The following is a 21,137-nucleotide window of genomic DNA, read 5'->3' on the forward strand; positions in this document are numbered from 1 at the left end:
CATAGTACCTTAAGTAATACATCTCTTCCGAGACTCGACCTCATCAGTCGAATATGGCGCCCACTCCCGGAATCTTATATGTGACAATGCAACCCTCCTCCGATCTTCCTACATCCCTATTCCACGACTGGTACAACAATGAGCACGGCCCTACGCGTCTTCGCCTTCCTTTCGTGGGAAACGGCTTCCGCTACCGCGCAACAGACCTCGAGACCCAAGGCACAGGGACGGACGACATGCCGGAATGGATGGCCATCTACGATATCACGGACATGGAAGAGTTGACCCGAGAGACGTATCTGAGGCTGAGGGGGGATAATATGAAGAGTCAGAGGGAGAAGGATGTGATGAAGCAGATTAAGGTAGGGAGAAAGCTTTATGACTTTGTGTCGGAGCGGAAAGGGGAGGGGTTCAAGATATTAGAGGAAGTGGGTGTAGGAGAAAGGCAGGGGAATGTTTTATGTGCAGTATTCTTGACTTTGAAGCAAGGGCAAGATAGCAAAGAGCTGGATAGGTGGTATGATAAGGAATATACTGATATGATGTCAAAAATTCCCGGATGGTTGCGTACCAGGCGTTTCGTGACTTCGTCGATCTTAGAAGGGAAGGAGGGAATTGAATACCTCGCAATCCATGAGTTTGCACCGGAGAATGGACTTCATGGCGAGGAATTCGAGGCTGCGATGATTAAACCCTGGCGGAACGAGATTATGGCGAATGTGATTCAAGATGTGAAGTGGCGCGTTTACGAGCTATACTATATATTTGGCGCCGCCCCAAGACATTTGAAAGACGTGGCGGAATTTAATTCACCAGATGGACAGACAAGGACAAACCCTACCTCACCTGGTGGCAGCGGAACAATCGAATCATTTATCACTACTCCAGACGACGTTGTTCTCCCCTACAGACTGGAAGGATGCTCCGAACCCGATGCTCCCTGTATCGTTTTGAGCAACTCCATTCTCGTCGACTGGGGCATCTGGAACGGGTTCATTGCCTCATTTCTATCTTATCCGCAAAACAGGAAATATCGCGTTTTACGCTATCTCACCCGAGGGCGATCGAGTAATTGTGGAAGCCAAGCCATTACCGTGGATGTACTTGCATCTGACATTATTGCCCTCCTTGGCGCTTTGAGAATCCCAAGAGCTGCGGGCCTCATTGGTGTTAGTCTTGGAGGTGCAACGGTGTTGAATACGGGAATGAAATATCCGGATAGAGTTGCGGCGTTTGTCTCATGCGACACAAGCTCAAAAAGCCCCGAAGGAAATAGCAATGCCTGGGGCGACAGAATTGATGTTGCGGAGCAGGAAGGCGCAACGGCACCGAATGGGGAGAGGGTGGTAGGAGAGCAATTGGCGGAAATGACGGTGAGAAGGTGGTTTGTCAAAGAGAGCTATGATGGAGGTTATCTGGAGAAAAGGATACAAAAGGTCAAAGCCATGGTTGCAAGTAATAGTCTTGAGGGATTCAAGAGAAGTGTAGAGGCATTGTTTGAGTACGACTTGCGAGCAGAGATGAGAGAGAGTGGCGTTCCTGGTGCATTTGTGGTAGGAGGTGGCGATGGAATTTTACCTGGCACTATGAAAGAGATGGCGGCAGCATATGGACCTGGTGCGGTGTACTCTGTTATTGCTGGAGCAGGACATTTGCCCATGGTGGAAAAGCCACAGGAATTTGCAGAGACAGTGAGGAAGTTCATGGCGAGGCAGTAATAACAACTATAGAGTTGCATAGACCAAATGAGGTCCTTTTGATATCCTCCACGGAGTATTGTTGTACCTTTTCATAACGATGGTTAGAGATCCATCAGAAAGACTGCATCCTATCACAGCAACCTCCATGGTACGTTGTCATCGCCCAGCGGCCCCTAGCTATCTCCATTACCTGCTTGAAGAACTTCTTCCAACTTCTCAGATAGGCCGATGGACGTCGGCTCAGTATTTAGCCGGCCGCTGAAAGCTTGAAGCCGAAGATGGCCCGACGTTTGATAATTTACCACTTGAAGAAGCTCGATCAGACATCACCAAGCAGTTGTTCCAGCGAGTCCAAGTCCATCAAACTTGATACCATATTTCTGTCATTTGATCAAGGCAGCGACCCTGTTCAACATGCGACTCCCCTACGTCCCCAACCCACCAGAAGACCTTACTCCTTCAGAAGAGGAGATAGTCCAACGTGTTCTCGCTCGTCGCGGAGATCGTGGCCTGATCCCTTTGGACAGGGCTCTACTACACTCACCGCCTGTCGCCAATGGATGGAACAGTCTTCTCGGTGCAATCCGGACCAAGACCTCCCTACCGGCAGATCTACGCGAGATCGCAATATGTCGAGTAGCTTTGCTCAACGAAGCGTGGTATGAATGGATGCATCATGCACCGTTGCTACTAGAAGCAGAGGGCTTCACCGAGGAGATGCTGAAGGTGGTTAGGAGGCTAGATCAGAGTGAGGGGAGGGGGCAGCTGAGCGAGAAGCAGTGGGTTGTATTGAGATACGGAGATGCGATGACGACGAGTGTGAAGGTCGAGGATGCATTGTTCGAGGAGCTGAGCTCGGTGGCTGGATTCACGAAGAAGGAGATTGTGGAGTTGACGGCTACGGTAGCGACGTATAATTGTGTCAGTAGGTTCTTGGTTGCGTTGGATGTAGGGGAGATGAATGGAAAGGCGCCTGAATAGATCAGATAGCTTTCATGCATCTGAGCAGTGTATCAAGAACTGCCTGTCCACTTATATCGTGGACACAGTACTAGGGAGTACTCCGTACTACTGTCCCTACCAGGAAGGTCTTGGCAACAGTGCTTACATCATCCGGGATTTCATGCTCGTATTGTGGACTCGACATGATTCCGTCATTCCGGACCAATATTCAGCCTGTTCCATCAATACCTTCACTCATCCCTAAGTTAGACGCGAAGGAACGACCAGTTGACATGCTTATTCGAGTGTTATCGCATCGTCTCATCTCAATTCCCTCTCCTGCAAAATAGCTCCATCAGAGTCAAAAATGCTTCTAAGGAGAGGCGTCGAGCTCTACCACTTCTTGCGAAACCGATAGCATGCCCCAGCTCCTAGTCACTTCTCACTGAAAATCATCTACCATTTATGCTGGAACGAGCATGATCGGAGGGAACGAGTAGATGCGGTAGATGCTTTTTGGATACAGCTCTATTACCAACATCTTTTGGAAACACACTTCTTGAGCTGGAACCAAGTGCTGCGAGTGACGAAAATGAGCTCGGACTTACCAACACCGCCAGAAACAGGTCATGTAGGGTCGATGTCATTACGTGCTCTGCCTCCTGTCTACATTCTGCCCGCCCATCTCACGGTTGATGAACTTCACGAACTCGAAGATCAAGTAATCGAATTGGGAGCGCCATTCACATACGATGCCAAGGAAGCTAAGATATTCCTTGGTAAAGTTGAGCGGAAGACTCGAGCTGCTTTCGAATTACGGAGTAAGGGAGTATGGACGGAGGAGAACATTGTCAAAATGGAAGAGCCTGCTCGGAAACGAAGAAGAGTTACTACAGCACCACCTACCGAGGTTGTGATAATATCGGATGATGAGTCAGAAGCTGGAGAGGATGGTAACGTGAAAGGCAAGGAGACTAGTGCGGCAACCTCATCAAAACGTCCGTTAGTAGAGGACGACTTTGTACTCCCTGATCTACACAATCGAGTTCTTGTCGTAAAGCTTGCTTGGCGGGACGAGTGCTTTCGCCACCGCCGTCTCCTTCCTATCGAGCCATTCATCGTCTATGATGGGCGACTTATTCCGAAACCTGATGGAGAGAGCACTCCTACGTCGTCTCCATCATCTGTTCGAACGCAGAGACCTGATACACCGTCGAACAATGAACCTACAAGTTCTCCATTACAGCGCGAGAACCTGTTCACAAATATCCTCACTCGTGCCAAAGCCGATGCAGAAGTCGTCGAAGAGAAAGGCCACCCGGTAGCATTCCAACATCGTAGACGCTTTAAGCAGCAGAATCTTCCACCTGTGTACGGTAGCCCGGTCCCAAAGCTAAAACGGATGACGACTTCGGAGTTTGAAGAATGCGACGCGAAGGCATTGCCCGAACCTCCTGACTGGGTCAAGAATCACAGCATGTACTGCTGTCTCCGCTCCACCCCCATGAATCAACCCAACCACCGCTTCATCTCCGAACTCCAGAAGATCAAGCTATCACGCATCCTGACCCTCGACCAAATCGGTGTCCGCGCGTATTCCACCTCTATCGCTAGCCTCGCTGCCTACCCGTACCTCATCCAATCTCCTCTCGAAATCATGCGTCTGCCCGGCTGCGACGAACGAATTGCTACCCACTTCTCCGAATACAAAGCCACCTCCCGTTCAGAGTCCGAGCGCTACCTTCCCGTGGCCCGCAAACTCGACGAAGACGAAAACCTCCAATGCCTGAAAACCCTTTATGATATCTGGGGTTGCGGCGCCGACACCGCCCGAAAAATGTACTTCACCCACGGCTGGAAAGACATCGATGACGTCGTGCAATTCGGCTGGAACACCCTCAACCGCGCCCAGCAAATCGGAGTGAAGTTTTACGACGAATTTAAAACCACCATCCCACGCAAGGAAGTCGAAGAAATAACCGAGATCGCCAAACAACACGCCCGAAAAGCAAGGGGCATCAAGCCGCACCAATACGACACAGACGAAGACATCGTCGCCATCATCGTTGGCGGCTACCGCAGAGGAAAAGAGCAATGCGGCGATGTCGACATGATCCTCTCCCACCGAGACGAAAACGTAACGCGCAACCTGGTCGTGGACGTGGTCTCCGAACTCGAAGAAAGCGGCTATATCACGCACACCCTGACGCTCAACACCACCACCACCAAACGCGGCCAGCAGACCCTTCCTTACACAGGCGGCCATGGAGGCCACGGTTTCGACTCCCTCGACAAAGCGCTCTGCGTGTGGCAGGACCCAAACTTCGAAGTCCCTCCCAGCCAAGCGGCAGACCCGGACTCGGCACCGGTGATGAAGAACCCCAACATCCACCGCCGCGTCGATATCATCATCAGTCCCTGGCGCACCGTCGGCTGCGCCGTCTTGGGCTGGAGCGGCGCAACCACCTTCGAACGCGATATCCGCCGCTGGTGTAAGCGCGAGAAGGGTTGGAAGTTCGATAGCAGTGGGGTGCGGGACCGTAGGGATGGTTTGGTGCTGGATTTCGAGAGTCCGCGTAAGGGTAAGAGGCCGGAGGAAGGGGTTGGGGGTAAGGAGGAGGTGGAAGGGGATACCTGGTTGGATAGGGAGAAGAGGTTGATGGACGGGTTGGGCATTGGCTGGAGGCCGGCTACGGAGAGGTGTACCAGCTGAATGACAACGAGCTGGCTGGCTGGCTGGCTTGCTGATGCGCCCCTTCTTGATTGGAGGGAGTTGCTTTCTTTTCTATTCCACGTGCATATTGGTAATGAGAGGTTTTATACTTGGGCGAGGGACTGCCTGGAAGAGAGGTGGCATGATCAGTGAAGCGCTGAGGAACGGAAATTTTGGCATTTCACTAGTCACTAGGTATATGTGCGATATATCGACAATTCATATAGCTAATACGTAGTAAGTTAAGCTCCTGCTCAGTACGGTAAAAGCTTCTTCCAGTGATGCCATTGTAGTCCAGCATAGATACACAGCTATTACATTTTCCTTTCACATTCGTCTTCCATTCTGAGTCATGGGGTAGGACCTTACACAAGGCCTTTGATGAGGCGTTGTTGCCCGTAGAAGGCGGAGTGCCTGGCTTGACCTTCTCATCGTGAAGATACGTTTTGTTAATCCTAGTTCGGCTGGTTCCGACGGTTGGCAGCGTGGTGCTGGAGAGTGGCGACGAAATGGTCTTCTCGGAACTCTCACCGTAGATGGTGTAGATGGTTCCAAAGCACTCACACGAACCACAACCTGAGGCTCTGTTGGTATGAGCACCGCTGATCTGTTCAACCCCTTTCGTATTGATTATCGGTTTCTGCTTGCCTTGTGTTTTGTTCCATTCGTAGTCTGGATGTTCTGGACATAGGCGTGTGCTGAGAAGTCAGGGGTGGAGATTGTTCTTGTGGTTGAGTAGAGAGGGGCCTCCAAGTGTGCAGGCGGAGTGGAGAGGGAAAGCAAAGGGTTTCCCCTCTATTTGGTATATGTGTTGCACAGCGTAGGACAACACTCACCAAAGATCGTCGTCTTCTTGCTGTGGTGATCTTGCTGGCTGAAAAATAACTGGCTGTTTCCTGCCCATGACGCCTTGCTTGCCGAAGGCTTGACTGAATTTTCGTGCATACCCACCGGTCAACCCACACCCGCTTTCTTGATACTTGTCCTTGGCTTCGGGTAGCCACTCGGTGATAGCTTTGATCCGGCTATAGTCGCTGGGATGCGTGGACAGGAATTGTGGAGGAGCCCCTTTCTGAGCTTCTTTCATTCTCTCCCAGAACGGAATAGCCGCTTCGGGGTTGTAGCAGCTCTGGGCCATCATTAGGAGACCGATGTGATCGGCTTCTGCTTCGTGCGTCCTGCTATTTGGGAGGCTGAAGATCAGGTCGGTGATGAACTGGACTGTACCGCCCGAGACATCCAGTATAATGCTTGCGGCAGCTATGAAGGGCCAGGTGAAGATACTCCTTGATAACCTCTCAGCAGCATGATGTGCGACGTTGTGTGCGATCTCATGACCCAGGACAACCGCCAGGCCATCCTCGTCTTCACAGATAGGAAGCAAGCCCGTAAAGACAAAGACCTTGCCTCCCGGCATGACGAATGCATTCATCTGCTTTGGATCATTGATCACATGCACCCTCCATTCATCTCCAGCCAACTCTTTTACAGCTGGTAGAAGTCTCTCGACGACATTGGCAACCATTCTCGTGTATGGGTGCTCGGCTGGGAGGATCTTCCCTTTCAGCTCTTCCAGCAATAACGGGTATCCACCTTCCATGATCGATTTCTCTGTCTTGGCGGACAGGATATTGAAGCGACGCCGCCCCGTGATAGGAACTGGCTCCAGATTGTAGACATATACCACACCACTACCGACCCCGACCGTTGCGATCTGCCGTCTGTAGTTATTCCATACATATTGTACGCGGTTAATGGGTCGGAACCGCGTGCGGTACTGAGTTTGTTGTGGTCCTCGACCAGGGAATCTTTGGTATGAGGCGAAGCGGTTTAGTCGGAGGGTCTGGATGGGAGAGGGTTGTCGAGGAATCGGGCGAGGATAGTTCGGTAAATGGCACCAGAAGCCAGATCGTGCCAGCCGTGCTGCCATGGGTATGATCTGTTTGAGCTTTTGAAAGTAGAGTTGCAGCCTAGAGACTTGGTCGGTCTGCCGTGATCTCGAGGTGGTCAGATGTTCTGAGCGACGACCGTGTCATTGTTAATTCATCTTCAACCCATGCACCAAGTCCGCCAACCATACCCAATACTTCTGGCAACCCTATCCTACCCGTTGTCTACACAAATCTCACCATGGTGCTCGTCGCTTATTCAGAGTCTGAAGACTCGGAGGATGAGAAGCCTCAAGCGCCGGCGAAGAAAGACATCCCGGCATCCAGCACCAAACCTGACAACAAGTTCATAGTCGACAAATCGAATCCCAGGAAGATAAAGGTCAATCTACAGGAGGTCAACACCGAGATTACCACGAATGGAGATCCGGATGGGGAGCCGGCTCCAAAAAGACCGAAGATAGGTGGAGGCTTCAGTGGCTTTAATTCTATGCTACCTGCGCCCAAGAGGGATACACAAACTGCAAATGGGACAAAACCTGGTGCAAACGGGACAGCGAGAAGGGTGTTCAGTCTGAAAACAGGAGCAGAACCAGGCTTCAGCAGGGAGTCGGATGCTGAGTTGAAAGAGCTATTTGCAGAGCAGGCTACGAATCCACTTGGGGCTCAGATTGGTGGTAAAATTGGTGATGGAAGTGAGAACTCTGATACAGACAGAAGGTTGACGCTATCTCAACCCTCTGCAAGTCCTCTTCTAGGGCAGGGCAATGCGATAATGTTCAAGCCTCTGTCAGTGGCGAGAAATACGAAGAAGAAAAAACCAGCACCAAAGAGTTCCGCGTCGTCCACAGCTGCCCAGGAACAGTCCAGCAAGCCCGCGCCTGGGCCTGAATTGCAAGCCTCCGCAGCAGCACCGAAAGTGAAATTGTTCTCTATAGGGAATGCAGATGTGTCATCTGATGCTGCCAATATCCAGCAGTCAGAATATGAGCCACTCGTCTACCAAGGTGCAGCACTAGAGGACGCGTTTGATCGCCCGAGTGACGAGACCGAAGTCACAACAATACCTCTCGACAATACTACCACAACTGATACTGCTGAGGCCTCTACCCAATCCCTCGACTCAATAGCCACAGACCTCAATCTCTCCGCTTCAGCCAAGCGCCAACTTCTCGGACGGAACCACAAAGACGCTTCCAAGATCTCCCCATCCATCATCAACTTCAATACCGACCACGAATATGCTGCAAACGAAGCTCTTCGTGCCTCTGGCGAGCAAGTCCTGCATAACCCGGTCAGAGCCATTGCCCCAGGCAAGCATAGTTTGAAGCAGCTTGTCAGTGCCGCGAGTGGACAGAAGGAAGCGCTGGAGGAGAGTTTTGCGAGTGGTAGAAGGAATAAGAAGGAAGCTGGAGGGAGGTATGGCTGGTGAGATGGTGCGTGTATTGAATTACAACTCTATCCGGTATTCAGGCATGAATAGATTCTGCATCCCTGAAGGGGCACCAATGCATCCACCGTCTCTGTATAATACGTTATGTGGACCCCTGAATATAACCTCGATTGTATTGATGTATGGTTTGAGCAGGTATCCACATATCCAGTGATGCAGTACAGGACTTGTAGCAAATATGTGAAATAGAAATCACTTATTGCGTCAATATGGGAGAAGCACCGTTACGATCAGTATGCGTTCCTTGAATTTTATCGAATCTACGGACTAAGATTCGAAAGGGTTCTGTAACACGCGTTGGTTCTTTGTATGATGCATTCCATGATGTGTCTATTTCTTAGATAGATCATAAAGACAGATACTTATTTGTAGACGGCAACAATAACGTTTTGTCAGACCGTATGAACACCTGCTGGCCAGTTTTCCTACGTGTGATCCCTGCGCTCTGCCTGCTTTCGATTGGTCAATTTTTACTGCAATCTCACTGTGCGTACAGCCAATCTCTACGTATATCTAGATACGTTGCTTCTTAATAGAAAATATAACTTGCTCTCTACACCTTTCTGCGTACTCTAGGGAGCAGGTCGCACAGGTTTGCATTCTAGTCCAAGCTGCGAAAGCCATTGCGACTATCTGCGACTAACTTAGGGAGGACAACAATACCTAGTAATTTCCTGTACAACAATGATTCCGTTGGACTGCACCTACGTACCTCTCGACGTTATTCCACTTGACCAGGCTTGAGATAAGCTCTCATGGATGAGGATCGAATGACAAATGAGATAGCACGCATATTGTTACACACCATCACCGGGCGAGATCCCCCTAAAAATGACTCCGACCACTCATATGTCATGTCCCTGTGTTCAAAGCAGCACAGGGATGGGGAGTTTTCTACCTATATGTACCCTGATAACTTACCACCAGGCGACATCTTTGTCGACCGCGTCGGATGGATGTCCTGTGAGGAGGTTGCGCGCTACCTCATGATGGGCTACCGCGTATGGGACGAGAATGGACGCCGACTTCATTTTCACGGGACGCCTTTGGATTATAATAGCCTCAACGTCTTCCGGCTCCCGAGGAAGATTGTATGCTCTCAGGATGTCAGCGAAGTACCTGATTTGCAGGTGCAGCTCGAAGCAAGGAGTTTCAATGGCAGCACTGGCGCTGATGCAGTGCACGAGGTTCATAGAACCCCATCAACAGGGAGAATCATGCCATGGGATCTCCGCTTGTCTGCACCGGACGTTGACCAGGAGGGCTTGAGTATCCTTACCCGAGTCAAGCTGGCATTCATCGCTAGTCGAGCTCCTGTGGCGGCACCTTGCTATGGGCAACATGAGTGTCTCTCTTTTGAGCCCTACGGAGGAATGAAGCTTGGCTCAAGCCCATTGAAGACGGTGAAATACCCAGAGGAAATTGAACGTATTGTTGGGACCTATCCGCAAATTGGTGTTGATGTGCCGTATTTGTCAATCAAATACCCGCCCACGCAGGTCTCGTTGAGGCCCGTAGACAGCACTGACGTTCATAGTATGCAGCCGAACCATGCCGGAAAGGCTCTTTGCGATATCTGCAGAGCTTTGGATCTAAAAGAAATGTTTGAATGGGGAACAGTGGACATTGAGCTTGATCTTGGCCTGATGCACGATCTTCTCACAAAGACATCATGCAGCTTCTGCCGCATCGTTGCTGTGCTTTGCAAAGATGGTTTCGACTCCTTGAAGCGGAGCAGTCTCAACCCAGATCCCGATGCCGCGCGAGAGTCCGGCTTTGACATCCAACAGCCAATCGAAGTTACTGTTGTTCGCAACCCGATTCTCACCCAATCCACCAAGCCGTTAGTGATTCTCAAACAGCATTTCCGGACAGAATACTATGGACCGATTGTGTCGCTGTGGACTGTCCGTGGGGACATTAGAGGCAGATACACCCTTAACACTCGGCAGTACGTTGATTTTCAGCTGGTACGGAAGATGGTTGACAGATGTACTTCGGAACATGGCTCCGCATGCGGACAAAAGTCGAGAGGTCTTCCTGAATCTATGGAGCTAGTTGTTGTGGACGTCATTCAAATATGCCTGGTGACAGTCGACGGGAGCGAGGTTGATTTTATCACCCTGAGCTATGTTTGGGGAACTGGTCCGATGGTCAAAACGACGAAGCAAACGTTTGGCCATTTTCAAAAACCAAGATCACTTGTTGAAGCAGGAGTCTCCCGAGTCATCCAGGACGCAGCAGCAGTGGTTCAAGGGCTTGGCAAAGGCTATCTGTGGGTTGATGCCTTGTGCATTATTCAAGATGACGAGGAACACAGGCTCAGCCAAATTCGGCGAATGGCAGACATATACGGTCAATCATGGCTTACCATTGTGGCGCTAGCTGGGGAAAACAGTAGTTCGCCCTTGCCAGGGGTATCTTACCCAAGGCCGCAGCTAGTCGAAGTAGTCCAGGGCATGCCGATCACGGGGATTCTTTCAAGACTGTCAAGCAATGCGCACAATCAAATATATGAGCGGAGAGCCTGGACATTCCAGGAGCGTTTGATTTCAAGACGATGCCTCTATATTGGTGAGCATCAGGTATACCTGGACTGCGGCCACGGAGAGACGAACGACCATGAGCAAATTCTGCCACCAATGGACCGTTATAGATGGCTGTTGGCCGCTGAGTTCAATTCGCTAAACCTCATAGTCAAGCACATGGACAAGTTGAATATCTCTGGCTTTCATCAGACAGAGTCCTTTTGCACCGATCAGCTCCAAAGATACTCTAAAATCATGTCTCAGTACAGCACCAGGGAGCTCTCATTTCCGTCAGATATTGAGAACGCGTTTCTTGGTATTCAAGACGTCTTATCTCACAAACTGGGATGGGGGTTTTTGGCGGGTCTTCCAACCGGGGTTTTTGACTGGGCATTACTTTGGCTACCGCATGGTCAGCTGCAAAGACGGAGGTGGCATAAACATGGCGATGGTAGCACTGTTGTATCTCCGCCTTCCTGGTCTTGGTTCGGATGGCTTGGCAAAGTATCGTACGCAGCATACACTTATCATTCTAAGCTGGCTTTTACATCCATTCGTCCCAGGATTCTAGCTTTCACAATTGAAGCAGACGGAAAGTCATTCCCAATCCACCGGCAGCCCTCGGCTATATGGCACACGGACACGCTGGAACAGGTCACGAACAGTCTAGAAAATCCCTCGACGTATCCCACAGGTTCTTTGACATATCCGGATACGGCTTTCCCACGGCAACATTTTCCCTACACAATCATCCTCCAATTTGAAGCAGAAGCAGTCCTCTACAAGGCTTACAAGCTGGAGATTGAATGGATGACCACTGGTCCAGATGCGGGCCATTTGAAACAGAGTCTTCGCCATGGCTATAGCAGAATAATCAGCGATATGGCAGCCCAGATCGATGACAATTCTCTCGACTTGATCGCAATGGCTGTGTGCGATGTCATCACGCACAGCATGCGTGGAGGGCAGTTTGCTGAAGAGAAGACATGGGATTCTAAGGACAAATTGGTCGTTATGCTCATACGTTGGAAAGGGCAGCTGGCTGAGCGGCTTGCAGTTGGGTATATGGATCCCAAGAGGTGGCAGGAGATTTCTCCCGTGAAAAAATCCATTAGATTGTGCTAACTTCAAAGATTCGTATGCGCATCACCCATTTGCCGCACCATATTTCAATCGTCAACAACAACGCAACAACCAATGGCTCAAATCCATTCCAAGTCGATCGAATTAAAGCTACAGAAGTTTCCATTTTCTGTCAACTAACCATGGCTGATAAATATGCGAAGATGTCAGGGTCAGAGCGCGTCGATGCCGCCCTCAAATTACTCCAAGATCATCCCTTCCTAAGCCTACGAGAAGCGAGCACTAGCTGCATTGCACGAAATTCTTCGATCTCAGGACGTTAAAGAGCCACTTCAAACAGGCATTTCGAAGATTGGAAAGTACCATCTCTGAAACATACAACATCTTCCCGAGAGATACCGAAACGGATATTCCTTCTAGAAATGCTGAGCAGTCATGCTTAACAAGTTAACTTTACTGCTGCAGCCGCGATTATTACAATTTTCGAATGAAGAGCACAATTCAGAGTGCTTTTCCGCCACGCTTTGCTGCATTAAGTCTTTATCTTTCATAGCTCAGGGTGTCTGGATGATAGATGGGCATGTCGACCAAACACAGGAAGAGCTCGATACAGAAATATGGACCTTGTGCACGTACAACATCTTGAAATTATTTTGACAACACTCTGTGATTGAAAATCGTATCAATCCACTCATCCACCTCAAGTGAATCATCACCTCCCAAATCAGGGCGTGGAACCACATGTTATAATCTACTGCACGGAAAGGTCCATCCACTTCACAAGGCCATATGATGTTCGGATGATGGTTATTGATCTCAATCATATATGATCTTGTATCTTTATGACATCAAGAGCAATCTGTAGCACAAGAGGACGTTATAAGTTCAGAAGCTGGGAACAGATATCCGTGATGAGTATGAAACTTGGATCAGTCTACGAATGGCAATTCGGTGTCATATCCCTATTGAGCATTTATTGGATAGGATTCCTTGTCACAATCTACGTCTGAAGAGGACACCATTGCAGTACATATTAGTAAATGAGGCTGTTCAGACTGAGTCCTCATCAGAACGTATATAGGTCAGAAAACACCAACACATTAATTTACATGTACATATGACTTGCTACAGGATATTTCTAGATGTACAGGTAACTCAGAGCATTTATCACCTTCAACGCTTCTTCATATTTTACACGTCCAACAAACCCACAGCGGAGTTGAAGAGCGGGTCTAAGAAGCAATCCTGCTGCCCAGCATAACCCCGGTATTTCCAAGAGAAAAACTACATAGAGTCCATTATACTCTCACCCGAATCTTGACCTCTCCCAGTTTTATTTTCACTTCGAGACCTGAACATACGTGATTGCAACCTGAGTGATGAATAGCAGCCTTGAGCAACCGTGAGCGTCGACTGAGTTCTACCCTGAGCTCCCCATGGGGGCCAGATTCTGGGCCACTCTTCAAGCTGAGAGAGCCCAGTTTCGTGCCCTTCAGGTTGTTGGGTTCCAATTTCCGGCTCCTATCACTCGCGTACACTTGCCTTTCAATCTTTGTTTGCATGAGAATAGGGGTGGCCACAGTATTGCCTAGTAGTATCAAAATTTTGAATTCTTGTAAATCTCACGATACTTGGTATAATGATTCGCTCAATTGAGACACGTACGTCATGACAGCTGGCCCTCTATGCCTCCCTTGTATTCATTGCCTCCCTCAAGGGGTATAATATCTTGATTATGATGTGGAATAACTTCAGTGACATTATCTAGAAGCCATTGTTCAATAGCAGGCATAATCGTCCTTGGTCGACCAGAACGTACACCATCTTCCACATATCGCTCAAGGATTCGAGGGTCTTCCTCAGGTCGAAAACAGCGCTCAAAAGCCTTATTCCACAGCTTCGATTGCGTAGAATGAAAAACGCCAGTTCTCTTTTCAATGTGTGGTCCTAAGAACCCTTCCACCATCAATGCTAGGGCCTGTGTTCGCCGAAAAATCGATAATTGCGGACAGCCATTCGTTGTTTCCTCCACAGGAGGCGGAGAAGGCGGGGGAAGCAAAGGATATGGAGATAGGATTGATGGCGAGAATTTTAATTGGTATATAGACTAGGCCTTCTCTTCTTTCGACTGTCGTCCGCGTGTACGATGGTGGAGAATAGAGATAGCAGCTCTGCCATACTCTGTCTCGGCATAGTCTGCTCGGCCAGCGAATGTATCAGGCACGTCGGGAGGAAGGTCTATCGCCAGTACCTGAGTGACCTTGTCCATGTTAGCTTACTGTGATGGTGAGGGTGGTCTTGATAGGAAAGGAACAACTGGGAGGCATCTGCCACCAGTGCCAGCCAGAGCCAGTCAACAATGATTCACTCGGCAGACAATGGAACTGGGAACGTAGCCGCCCATGGACACTTCCAGAAACCTACCACAGTCCATAGAAGTCGGGGGCCAGGCGCCAGTTCTTCTCATAGCAGCCTCCAATCAACAGCTGCCTTTAGAATAGATATCTCGCTGGCCATTACAGAACAAAGGCCGAGATTATGTCTTTTAAATGGATCAGAACTCAATATCACCAGCTCAGTCCTGGGAAAAGAGGCTTGAGTCGAAGCGCAAGTATCGAGTAACGCATTTGTCATTTGAGATCATGCCAAGAGCGACATCAATTCTTTTCACCGGCCTTACATAAGCCACAATCCAAATCTGACCCTGCTGCCGTCCCGTCTCCAGACGTAGATGTCCACAGAAAGGGAATCTGTTGACTGCTGGCAGAATGCGTAAATATAGCAAGTTGGCTATCTAGCGGGTAGAGGGCGTTGAAATATGTACAGATTGGCTGTACGCGTAACCAGTACACCGAAATTATCTTTGAGATTGCTGCAGGATTCAACTAATCACGCACGGGCAAATTACGAGGATAAAACGCAGCACAATTGATCAATAGGCCCTTACAGAAGTTCAACATCTGCTCAACGGATTGAAACCCAAACGGACAGGATATTTCCCTCGATCAGACATACAAAATTCATCGAAATGTGGACAATCGCCACTATCACTACAACTAGATCCACCCAGAAAGAGAATAGAATATTTACTTCTAATATTAACTAAGGAGCAAATTTTGCAGAATCAACCACCAAGCGGTCTTGACCATCAGAATTGTTCGCGTCTCGTTCAGATGATCTCCACGATTTCGCGGTTACCGAGTGAGTCCCGGACCTGACAAAGGCAGTTCTGCCAATTGTTGGCCAGAAATCTCATGCACTCCCTTAACTTGCTGACCAGGTATCTCAACTCCTCCAGCTTGTTGATCTCTTGGATCGATTTTGTAAGATTTGTCGGCAGTTTCATATTCGCTCGATATCTGAGGCTCAGGATGTTGTCGTCGTTGCTTTCGCCATCTCCAGAAGAAAAAGGCGAGGGACATGATCAGCAAGACGCCACCGATCGCGCCTCCTACGGCGCCTCCGATCGTTGCACCATTGGACGAGCGACCAGCATCTGAGGCCGTGGGGATGGAAGTCGCTGAAGTAGTTGCAGATGCTGATGCGGATGACGAAGAAGCTGCAAAGGACCAAGTCAGTCATTTTGGTCGACCCACCTCAATCTGCATTTCACCGGAAAAAGTCTACAAGTTCATGTTATTTCTCTGCCAAACATACCTGCAGCCTGTATGTGCTCCTGTAATTGGGTTTCGTTACCAGCCAGCTGATAGTCAGGATTGGCACATCCATTGCTGTCCAGGCCGACGCCGTACCCAAAGGTCGAGTTCAAACAACAGAAGAAGGCGCTCTCAACACCACCATTGTTATACAGATCCCATGACCGATTGGCACAGGCAGGCTGTTCGACTGCGGACGAGGTACAGTTCTCAGACGACGAACAACAGACTTGGTTGTATGGATTGACACAGGTTGACCCTGACGGACAACAGGCGTAAAATGGGCGCGCGGTAGGACCGCAACTTCTCTCGGAGGCAAGGCAAGTGCCATTTCGGCGGAGCGCAAAACCGAAGACTGTACTGTCAGTCATTTCCTCCAAAGCAATGGCGGAAACCAGAGAAGCAAAAAGGCAGCAAATTCGCACACGCAGGATCATGAGCTGAAAGACTGGATCCAAAGCTGGAATAGTGTACATTTTGGACGCCCCCACAATAACTCTTTTGGCGGTGGTAACATAACGCCTCGGAATCATGGATAGCTTGAAACCACTTATCGAGTAGGATTGATTTGTCTGTTCGAGGATAATTACGCGTGAGCAGTTGCTGACAAACCCTGCTGCATACTTCTTAGTCAAGATTAGTAAGTAACACGAAGGATTATACGCTTTCTCTCATTTAGATTAGAAGACATGAACTCACATTTATCAGGTCATGCGCCCTGTGCAAATTTCCGACCGCATTACGATGCTCCTACAGCGTAGCAATCTGTACCGTTGGGACCATACTAGTACAGGAATAAGGGGCTTAATCAGCGTTGATCTTACTAACTTTAGATCATAATGGTCTAAATTAATTAATTAGATTGCTTAGGGAAAAAAGTTTGGAAATTGTAACTTAAATAGGAAAGTAAGAGGCTTAGTGACGCTGTAGTACAGTACCAATGGTACATAATTTAGTTGATACTAATGGTACAGACCTCCTTGTACTGTCTGGTTGCGCTGGCTCCGAACGCTGCCTTTTCATATTTTGTATATCTTAACAAACCTATAAGGAAGCTTGAGAGCATGTCTAAGAAGCAATCCTACTGCCCAGTATAATAACCCCGCTATTTCTAAGAAAAATACTACATATAGACTAAAGGTCCAGAAGCTGTCCCTGAGTCAGCCCCGCAATTCGAATCTGCGGCCATGCAGGAGGTTGACACATCAAACTCAGTTTTCAAACCGGAAACTGCATAGGAAGTTTTAAGTTTTCGAAGTCTATTCATATCCCCCTTGTCACAAGCATGGGCTCATCACAGGCCCACCATGACTGTTATTCACTCAATAAATGTATCTTCACAGCTTCAGAGATGGACAACGCAGCTGTCAACTATGAATCTGACGTGTTATATGTGCAGTCGCACGTTTCTGGTTCCGTCTCATGGAACGCCGACTCCGTTGCTGCTATAACTTAGTGAAGTATCATCTGCTTCATCTGTTTCATCTGTTTCATCATTTCTTTTTAGCGCAACAAACATTTTGCAAGAAATGGCATCAGGATGTGTGTGAAGTCAACATTTTATCTATCGTCACTAGTTTCCAGTGCAAAGTCTATTATTTCTCCAGCTTCGATGTATCTTTGGTAAAACGAAAAAAGGCTGCGATATCCCCCTTGTCACGTTAGTCTACGATCGCGTGTGAACATGGATGACGAAAGCGTTACCGGAAGAGCCATCCAAAGAGCTTATGACAAGTCGGTTCGTGGGGAGGTGGATGCCCAGGGAGATTACGACACCTTCATACAGGAGGTCGTGATACCTAATGAGAGATGGGAACAATTCGTCGACCATGATATTCAAAGACTGAGAAAGCTAATAGATGATGGAGGAGATGCTGGAGTCGAGGCAGCTGAGTTGTGTAAGTTTGCCTTGGCCCTTGCCCTAATATTAAGGTTCCCGGGGGAATTGCACTACGTGCATATTGGAGTCACAGCTGATACTCTGTCTTCACCAGTGCCGGAAGTGCAAGAGGTAAGAGATACTCAAGCACGAAGGGCGTTATCCAGCCTGGCCTCGTTCGACAAGGAGTACAAAGAAGTCCGAGGTTGCCTCACCAAACAATATCATACACAAGCTTCTCTGATCAAGTTCGTCATTACCTTTCCGCCCCATCATAACTGAACAGGGAGGCAAAATTTGTTGCGAAACCGGACCTGCCTACCGTTTCCCCCCTTCCTCAATGTCACTTGAACTAATATTTGAACAGTCATGCTAGATCGCCGCGTGGAGTAAGACACCATCTCCCACCAGAATTGATTATGAAAATCGCCGGCCATAACAGCAAAGCCCACAGCCTGGATAAGCCACTGAAATTACCACTCGGCATGCACTCCGAAAGCGAGGAGGGTGGTCGCTATGGTGGTACCGGCGGTGGTGGCCGTGGCACCGGTCGTGGAAGCGGCAGCACTAGCAGCGGCAGCAGTGGTATCAGTGGTATCAGCAGTGGCGGCAGAGGTATCAGCAGTGGCGGCAGAGGTACCAGCGCTCGTGGCAGAGGTATCAGTAGTGGCATCAGCAGGGGCAGAAATTAGAGCAGTCGCAGCAAGTACAACGTTCTGCAATAATCAACTGAATCAAAATCACCATCCTGTTGCGCTGACCTTCTGGAGAAAATTCACCTGTTCTAACCTATGCCAAAGTCTTTGAAATAAAACCAATAATCCCTTCCAGGACGATGCAAACGCGAGTATATGCTTTATGACAATGCGGTCAGCTAGTCAGCTCCTCCTATATACACTTCTAAGAGCTCTTTTGATGGGATGCAGCGCCCCACTATTCTGTGCTGTTTATGCGTGCCCATTGGAGCTCGTGAGTGACTGTTGCTTTAGGATAGAGAGAAAAAAAAAAGCCACTGGCGCTTAGAACAGGGAGTGAGAGTTGGAAGTGGAAGTCGAGGTAAACCTGCAAATGGATATGGAGAGACGCACCAGGGAATGAACATTATGTGCATGCTCATCCTGACACCCTGTCTATTGGGGGCCTCTTTCTCTTTTTCGCCAAAAAGCGGCGTCCAGTTTGTACGCCATAAATATGCCCTTGCAAGAATAAAACATGAAACAGGAAGTTGGGTTGGAAGCCGTATTCTTTCGCCTGCTATGCAGGGTCTATTGACGCGGTCCATAGTCTGCATCAATGCCCGGATTCTATGGCTATCTGTATTTGTGGTGTGATGGGGCACGTTCTACTTGTACGAACGTGCTGAAGGAAGACCTCTTGACTCGTAGGAGTATGATAAAAGAACAAAACACCGATTCCTTGACGTTGAACAAAAAGCAAAATTCGAAGCGCAAAGAGAATGACATGATACCCCTTTTCCGAATAGACCTGGGGCTCATCCACCGACTCGATATCTTGGTCTTGTTGGGCCGTTCCAGTGCCTCTTACACCCGCTACCATTTCTGTCGTTTCGACACCGGCCTCATCCTCTGGAAAGTCCATGGTGCCGTCGACAATGACCTCTGATTGCAGTCCGAACTTTGCAACCGTATATCTTTTCCTGCCCACTGTTCGTAAACCCATTTGCAGCCGCCTTCAACTGTTCTGCTGTATCTCCATACGCTATCATAAGAGTAGAAATCCCCGCTTTGGAGCGCTCCCCATCCTATCATAGGGGAATGGTCTTGACCGTAGCTAGGTTGGGTTGGAGATCATGGCGAATATTCGAGCTGATATCATCCCATGCCACTCTCAAGGCACGATTAGTCTCGCGTGCCCCATGACTCACAACCACTGCCTCTCTTGCTTCGATTCGCTTCCTTTGTGGTAGGCGGTCCATGTCCGTCCTCGCCCTCCTGCTTCATTCTCTTGTTCGATTACCAATGCAGCTTTACTGAGCCTCTAAATCTGTTCGAGGGCTCCCGGGGATAGACTCGTGCGGGTTCGTTTTCTTGCCCACTTCAATTGCGTGCCAGCAGGCCGCTTTTTCGCCGCCAGTGTTGGAGTCAAGGGTGGTCGCGCAAACTCATGTTTACTCTGGCCCCTTTCTGTCCTTTGGCTTGGGTTTGGGTTTCCCCGCCGTGGACCAGGTTATGGGTACAGCGCTGAACTTGTTTTGGTTGCAGTAATAGGCCCGCTTGTAGTTGTAGCAGGTTCCTTGGGTGGCGACTTTGGTGATGCCGCTCCGTCTGAGAAAAATCCAGCTTCCTCTCCGCCGTTTGGTTCCTGTGCCAACACGGCGCAACTACATTACCCTGATAGGGTATCCTCTAGGCCGCCGTTTTCTCAAACTCGGCAAAGTTCACGCATGGTCGCTATATAAAAGATGGATACCCCAGCACCAGGGCAACTTTTTAGATACTGCAGAGAACTAAATGAGAGTTTCGGTCTTCCTTGTCAAACGTCTTGTAAATCACATATAAAAGCGATAGAGTCCAACGTTACGTGCCCTGGGGATTGCTTCAGAATGCTAGGACTCGCCCACCATTTTCGACTAGTAGGCAATTCAGTGCCGGGTCCAACTGCACCCCTCAGACAGGAACGCAGTTAGACCTTGCTCAGTACGTGGAAAGCTTGTCAGCTTTCTCAGCCCTGGACGGTTCATGGATGCTGTGATGAAGGAGACTGTCCAATTGATTCCATTCATGGCGTCGACAGGAGACCTGAAGTTTGGCCAGCCCTCAAATGTGATCGGCTTTGTGTGAGAGGACAACAGTTCTCCAAATTCAAAAATCCAGGACAAATTAGGTTCACCTGGAACAGGGATTGGATTCATCAATCCTATCAATTCCTCGAAGCTGCGAGCAGAACCAACAAGATCCATAACACGCGTAGCATTAGAATTGTTAGGTGGCAGGAAGTTCGAGAAATTCGGATTGTGTAACCAATTCCTCTTCGGAGGTGGATCACCGTCTTCTGGGTCATTCATCTGTCTATGCATAGCGTCTTCGAAGTAAAGTGCAGCTTGTGCAATTCGTTGGGCTTCCGGCAAGCTGTAACTGGGCTCATAATGAACGGCAATGCAGCTTTTATAACAGTGTGGGCATAAGTCGAAATATCTCTCGAATTCTGCCCAGGCTATCTGGACTGCTTTTTCTAAACCATTTCCAGACATAGAGAGAAGCGGTGATAGCAGAGTAGGCCAAAAGGAGTCTTTTGTTTGGTCAGTATCCCTATACGATTTTCACTAGAAGAAAG

General features: G+C 49.0%; 8 protein-coding genes across 8 annotated transcripts; 6 read left to right on the forward strand and 2 right to left on the reverse strand.

Annotated features, from left to right (window-relative positions):
* Nucleotides 1-53: 53 nt before the first annotated feature.
* On the forward strand, nucleotides 54-1,718 carry EPUS_07804 (uncharacterized protein; the record flags this gene model as incomplete). The annotated part of the gene is made up of 1 exon (XM_007789358.1): nucleotides 54-1,718. The coding sequence occupies one exon, from the start codon at nucleotides 54-56 to the stop codon at nucleotides 1,716-1,718; it is 1,665 nt and encodes a 554-aa protein (XP_007787548.1).
* A 396-nt stretch (nucleotides 1,719-2,114) lies between these two features.
* On the forward strand, nucleotides 2,115-2,681 carry EPUS_07805 (uncharacterized protein; the record flags this gene model as incomplete). The annotated part of the gene is made up of 1 exon (XM_007789359.1): nucleotides 2,115-2,681. One exon carries the CDS (start codon nucleotides 2,115-2,117, stop codon nucleotides 2,679-2,681), a length of 567 nt encoding a protein of 188 aa, XP_007787549.1.
* Nucleotides 2,682-3,234: 553 nt separating this feature from the next.
* EPUS_07806 (uncharacterized protein) lies at nucleotides 3,235-5,355 on the forward strand (the record flags this gene model as incomplete). Its single annotated transcript, XM_007789360.1, has 1 exon — nucleotides 3,235-5,355. The coding sequence occupies one exon, from the start codon at nucleotides 3,235-3,237 to the stop codon at nucleotides 5,353-5,355; it is 2,121 nt and encodes a 706-aa protein (XP_007787550.1).
* An 832-nt stretch (nucleotides 5,356-6,187) lies between these two features.
* EPUS_07807 (uncharacterized protein) lies at nucleotides 6,188-7,285 on the reverse strand (the record flags this gene model as incomplete). Its single annotated transcript, XM_007789361.1, has 1 exon — nucleotides 6,188-7,285. One exon carries the CDS (start codon nucleotides 7,283-7,285, stop codon nucleotides 6,188-6,190), a length of 1,098 nt encoding a protein of 365 aa, XP_007787551.1.
* A 200-nt stretch (nucleotides 7,286-7,485) lies between these two features.
* On the forward strand, nucleotides 7,486-8,676 carry EPUS_07808 (uncharacterized protein; the record flags this gene model as incomplete). Its single annotated transcript, XM_007789362.1, has 1 exon — nucleotides 7,486-8,676. One exon carries the CDS (start codon nucleotides 7,486-7,488, stop codon nucleotides 8,674-8,676), a length of 1,191 nt encoding a protein of 396 aa, XP_007787552.1.
* Nucleotides 8,677-9,452: 776 nt separating this feature from the next.
* EPUS_07809 (uncharacterized protein) lies at nucleotides 9,453-12,350 on the forward strand (the record flags this gene model as incomplete). Its single annotated transcript, XM_007789363.1, has 1 exon — nucleotides 9,453-12,350. One exon carries the CDS (start codon nucleotides 9,453-9,455, stop codon nucleotides 12,348-12,350), a length of 2,898 nt encoding a protein of 965 aa, XP_007787553.1.
* Nucleotides 12,351-15,502: 3,152 nt separating this feature from the next.
* Nucleotides 15,503-16,440, reverse strand: EPUS_07810 (uncharacterized protein; the record flags this gene model as incomplete). The annotated part of the gene is made up of 2 exons (XM_007789364.1): nucleotides 15,503-15,867; nucleotides 15,966-16,440. 2 exons carry the CDS (start codon nucleotides 16,438-16,440, stop codon nucleotides 15,503-15,505), a joined length of 840 nt encoding a protein of 279 aa, XP_007787554.1.
* A 1,208-nt stretch (nucleotides 16,441-17,648) lies between these two features.
* On the forward strand, nucleotides 17,649-18,535 carry EPUS_07811 (uncharacterized protein; the record flags this gene model as incomplete). Its single annotated transcript, XM_007789365.1, has 3 exons — nucleotides 17,649-17,862; nucleotides 17,959-18,091; nucleotides 18,211-18,535. The coding sequence occupies 3 exons, from the start codon at nucleotides 17,649-17,651 to the stop codon at nucleotides 18,533-18,535; spliced, it is 672 nt and encodes a 223-aa protein (XP_007787555.1).
* Between the last annotated feature and the right edge of the window lie 2,602 nt (nucleotides 18,536-21,137).

Source organism: Endocarpon pusillum (genome assembly GCF_000464535.1).
Source record: "Endocarpon pusillum Z07020 unplaced genomic scaffold C740401, whole genome shotgun sequence".
Lineage (NCBI taxonomy): Eukaryota > Fungi > Ascomycota > Eurotiomycetes > Verrucariales > Verrucariaceae > Endocarpon > Endocarpon pusillum.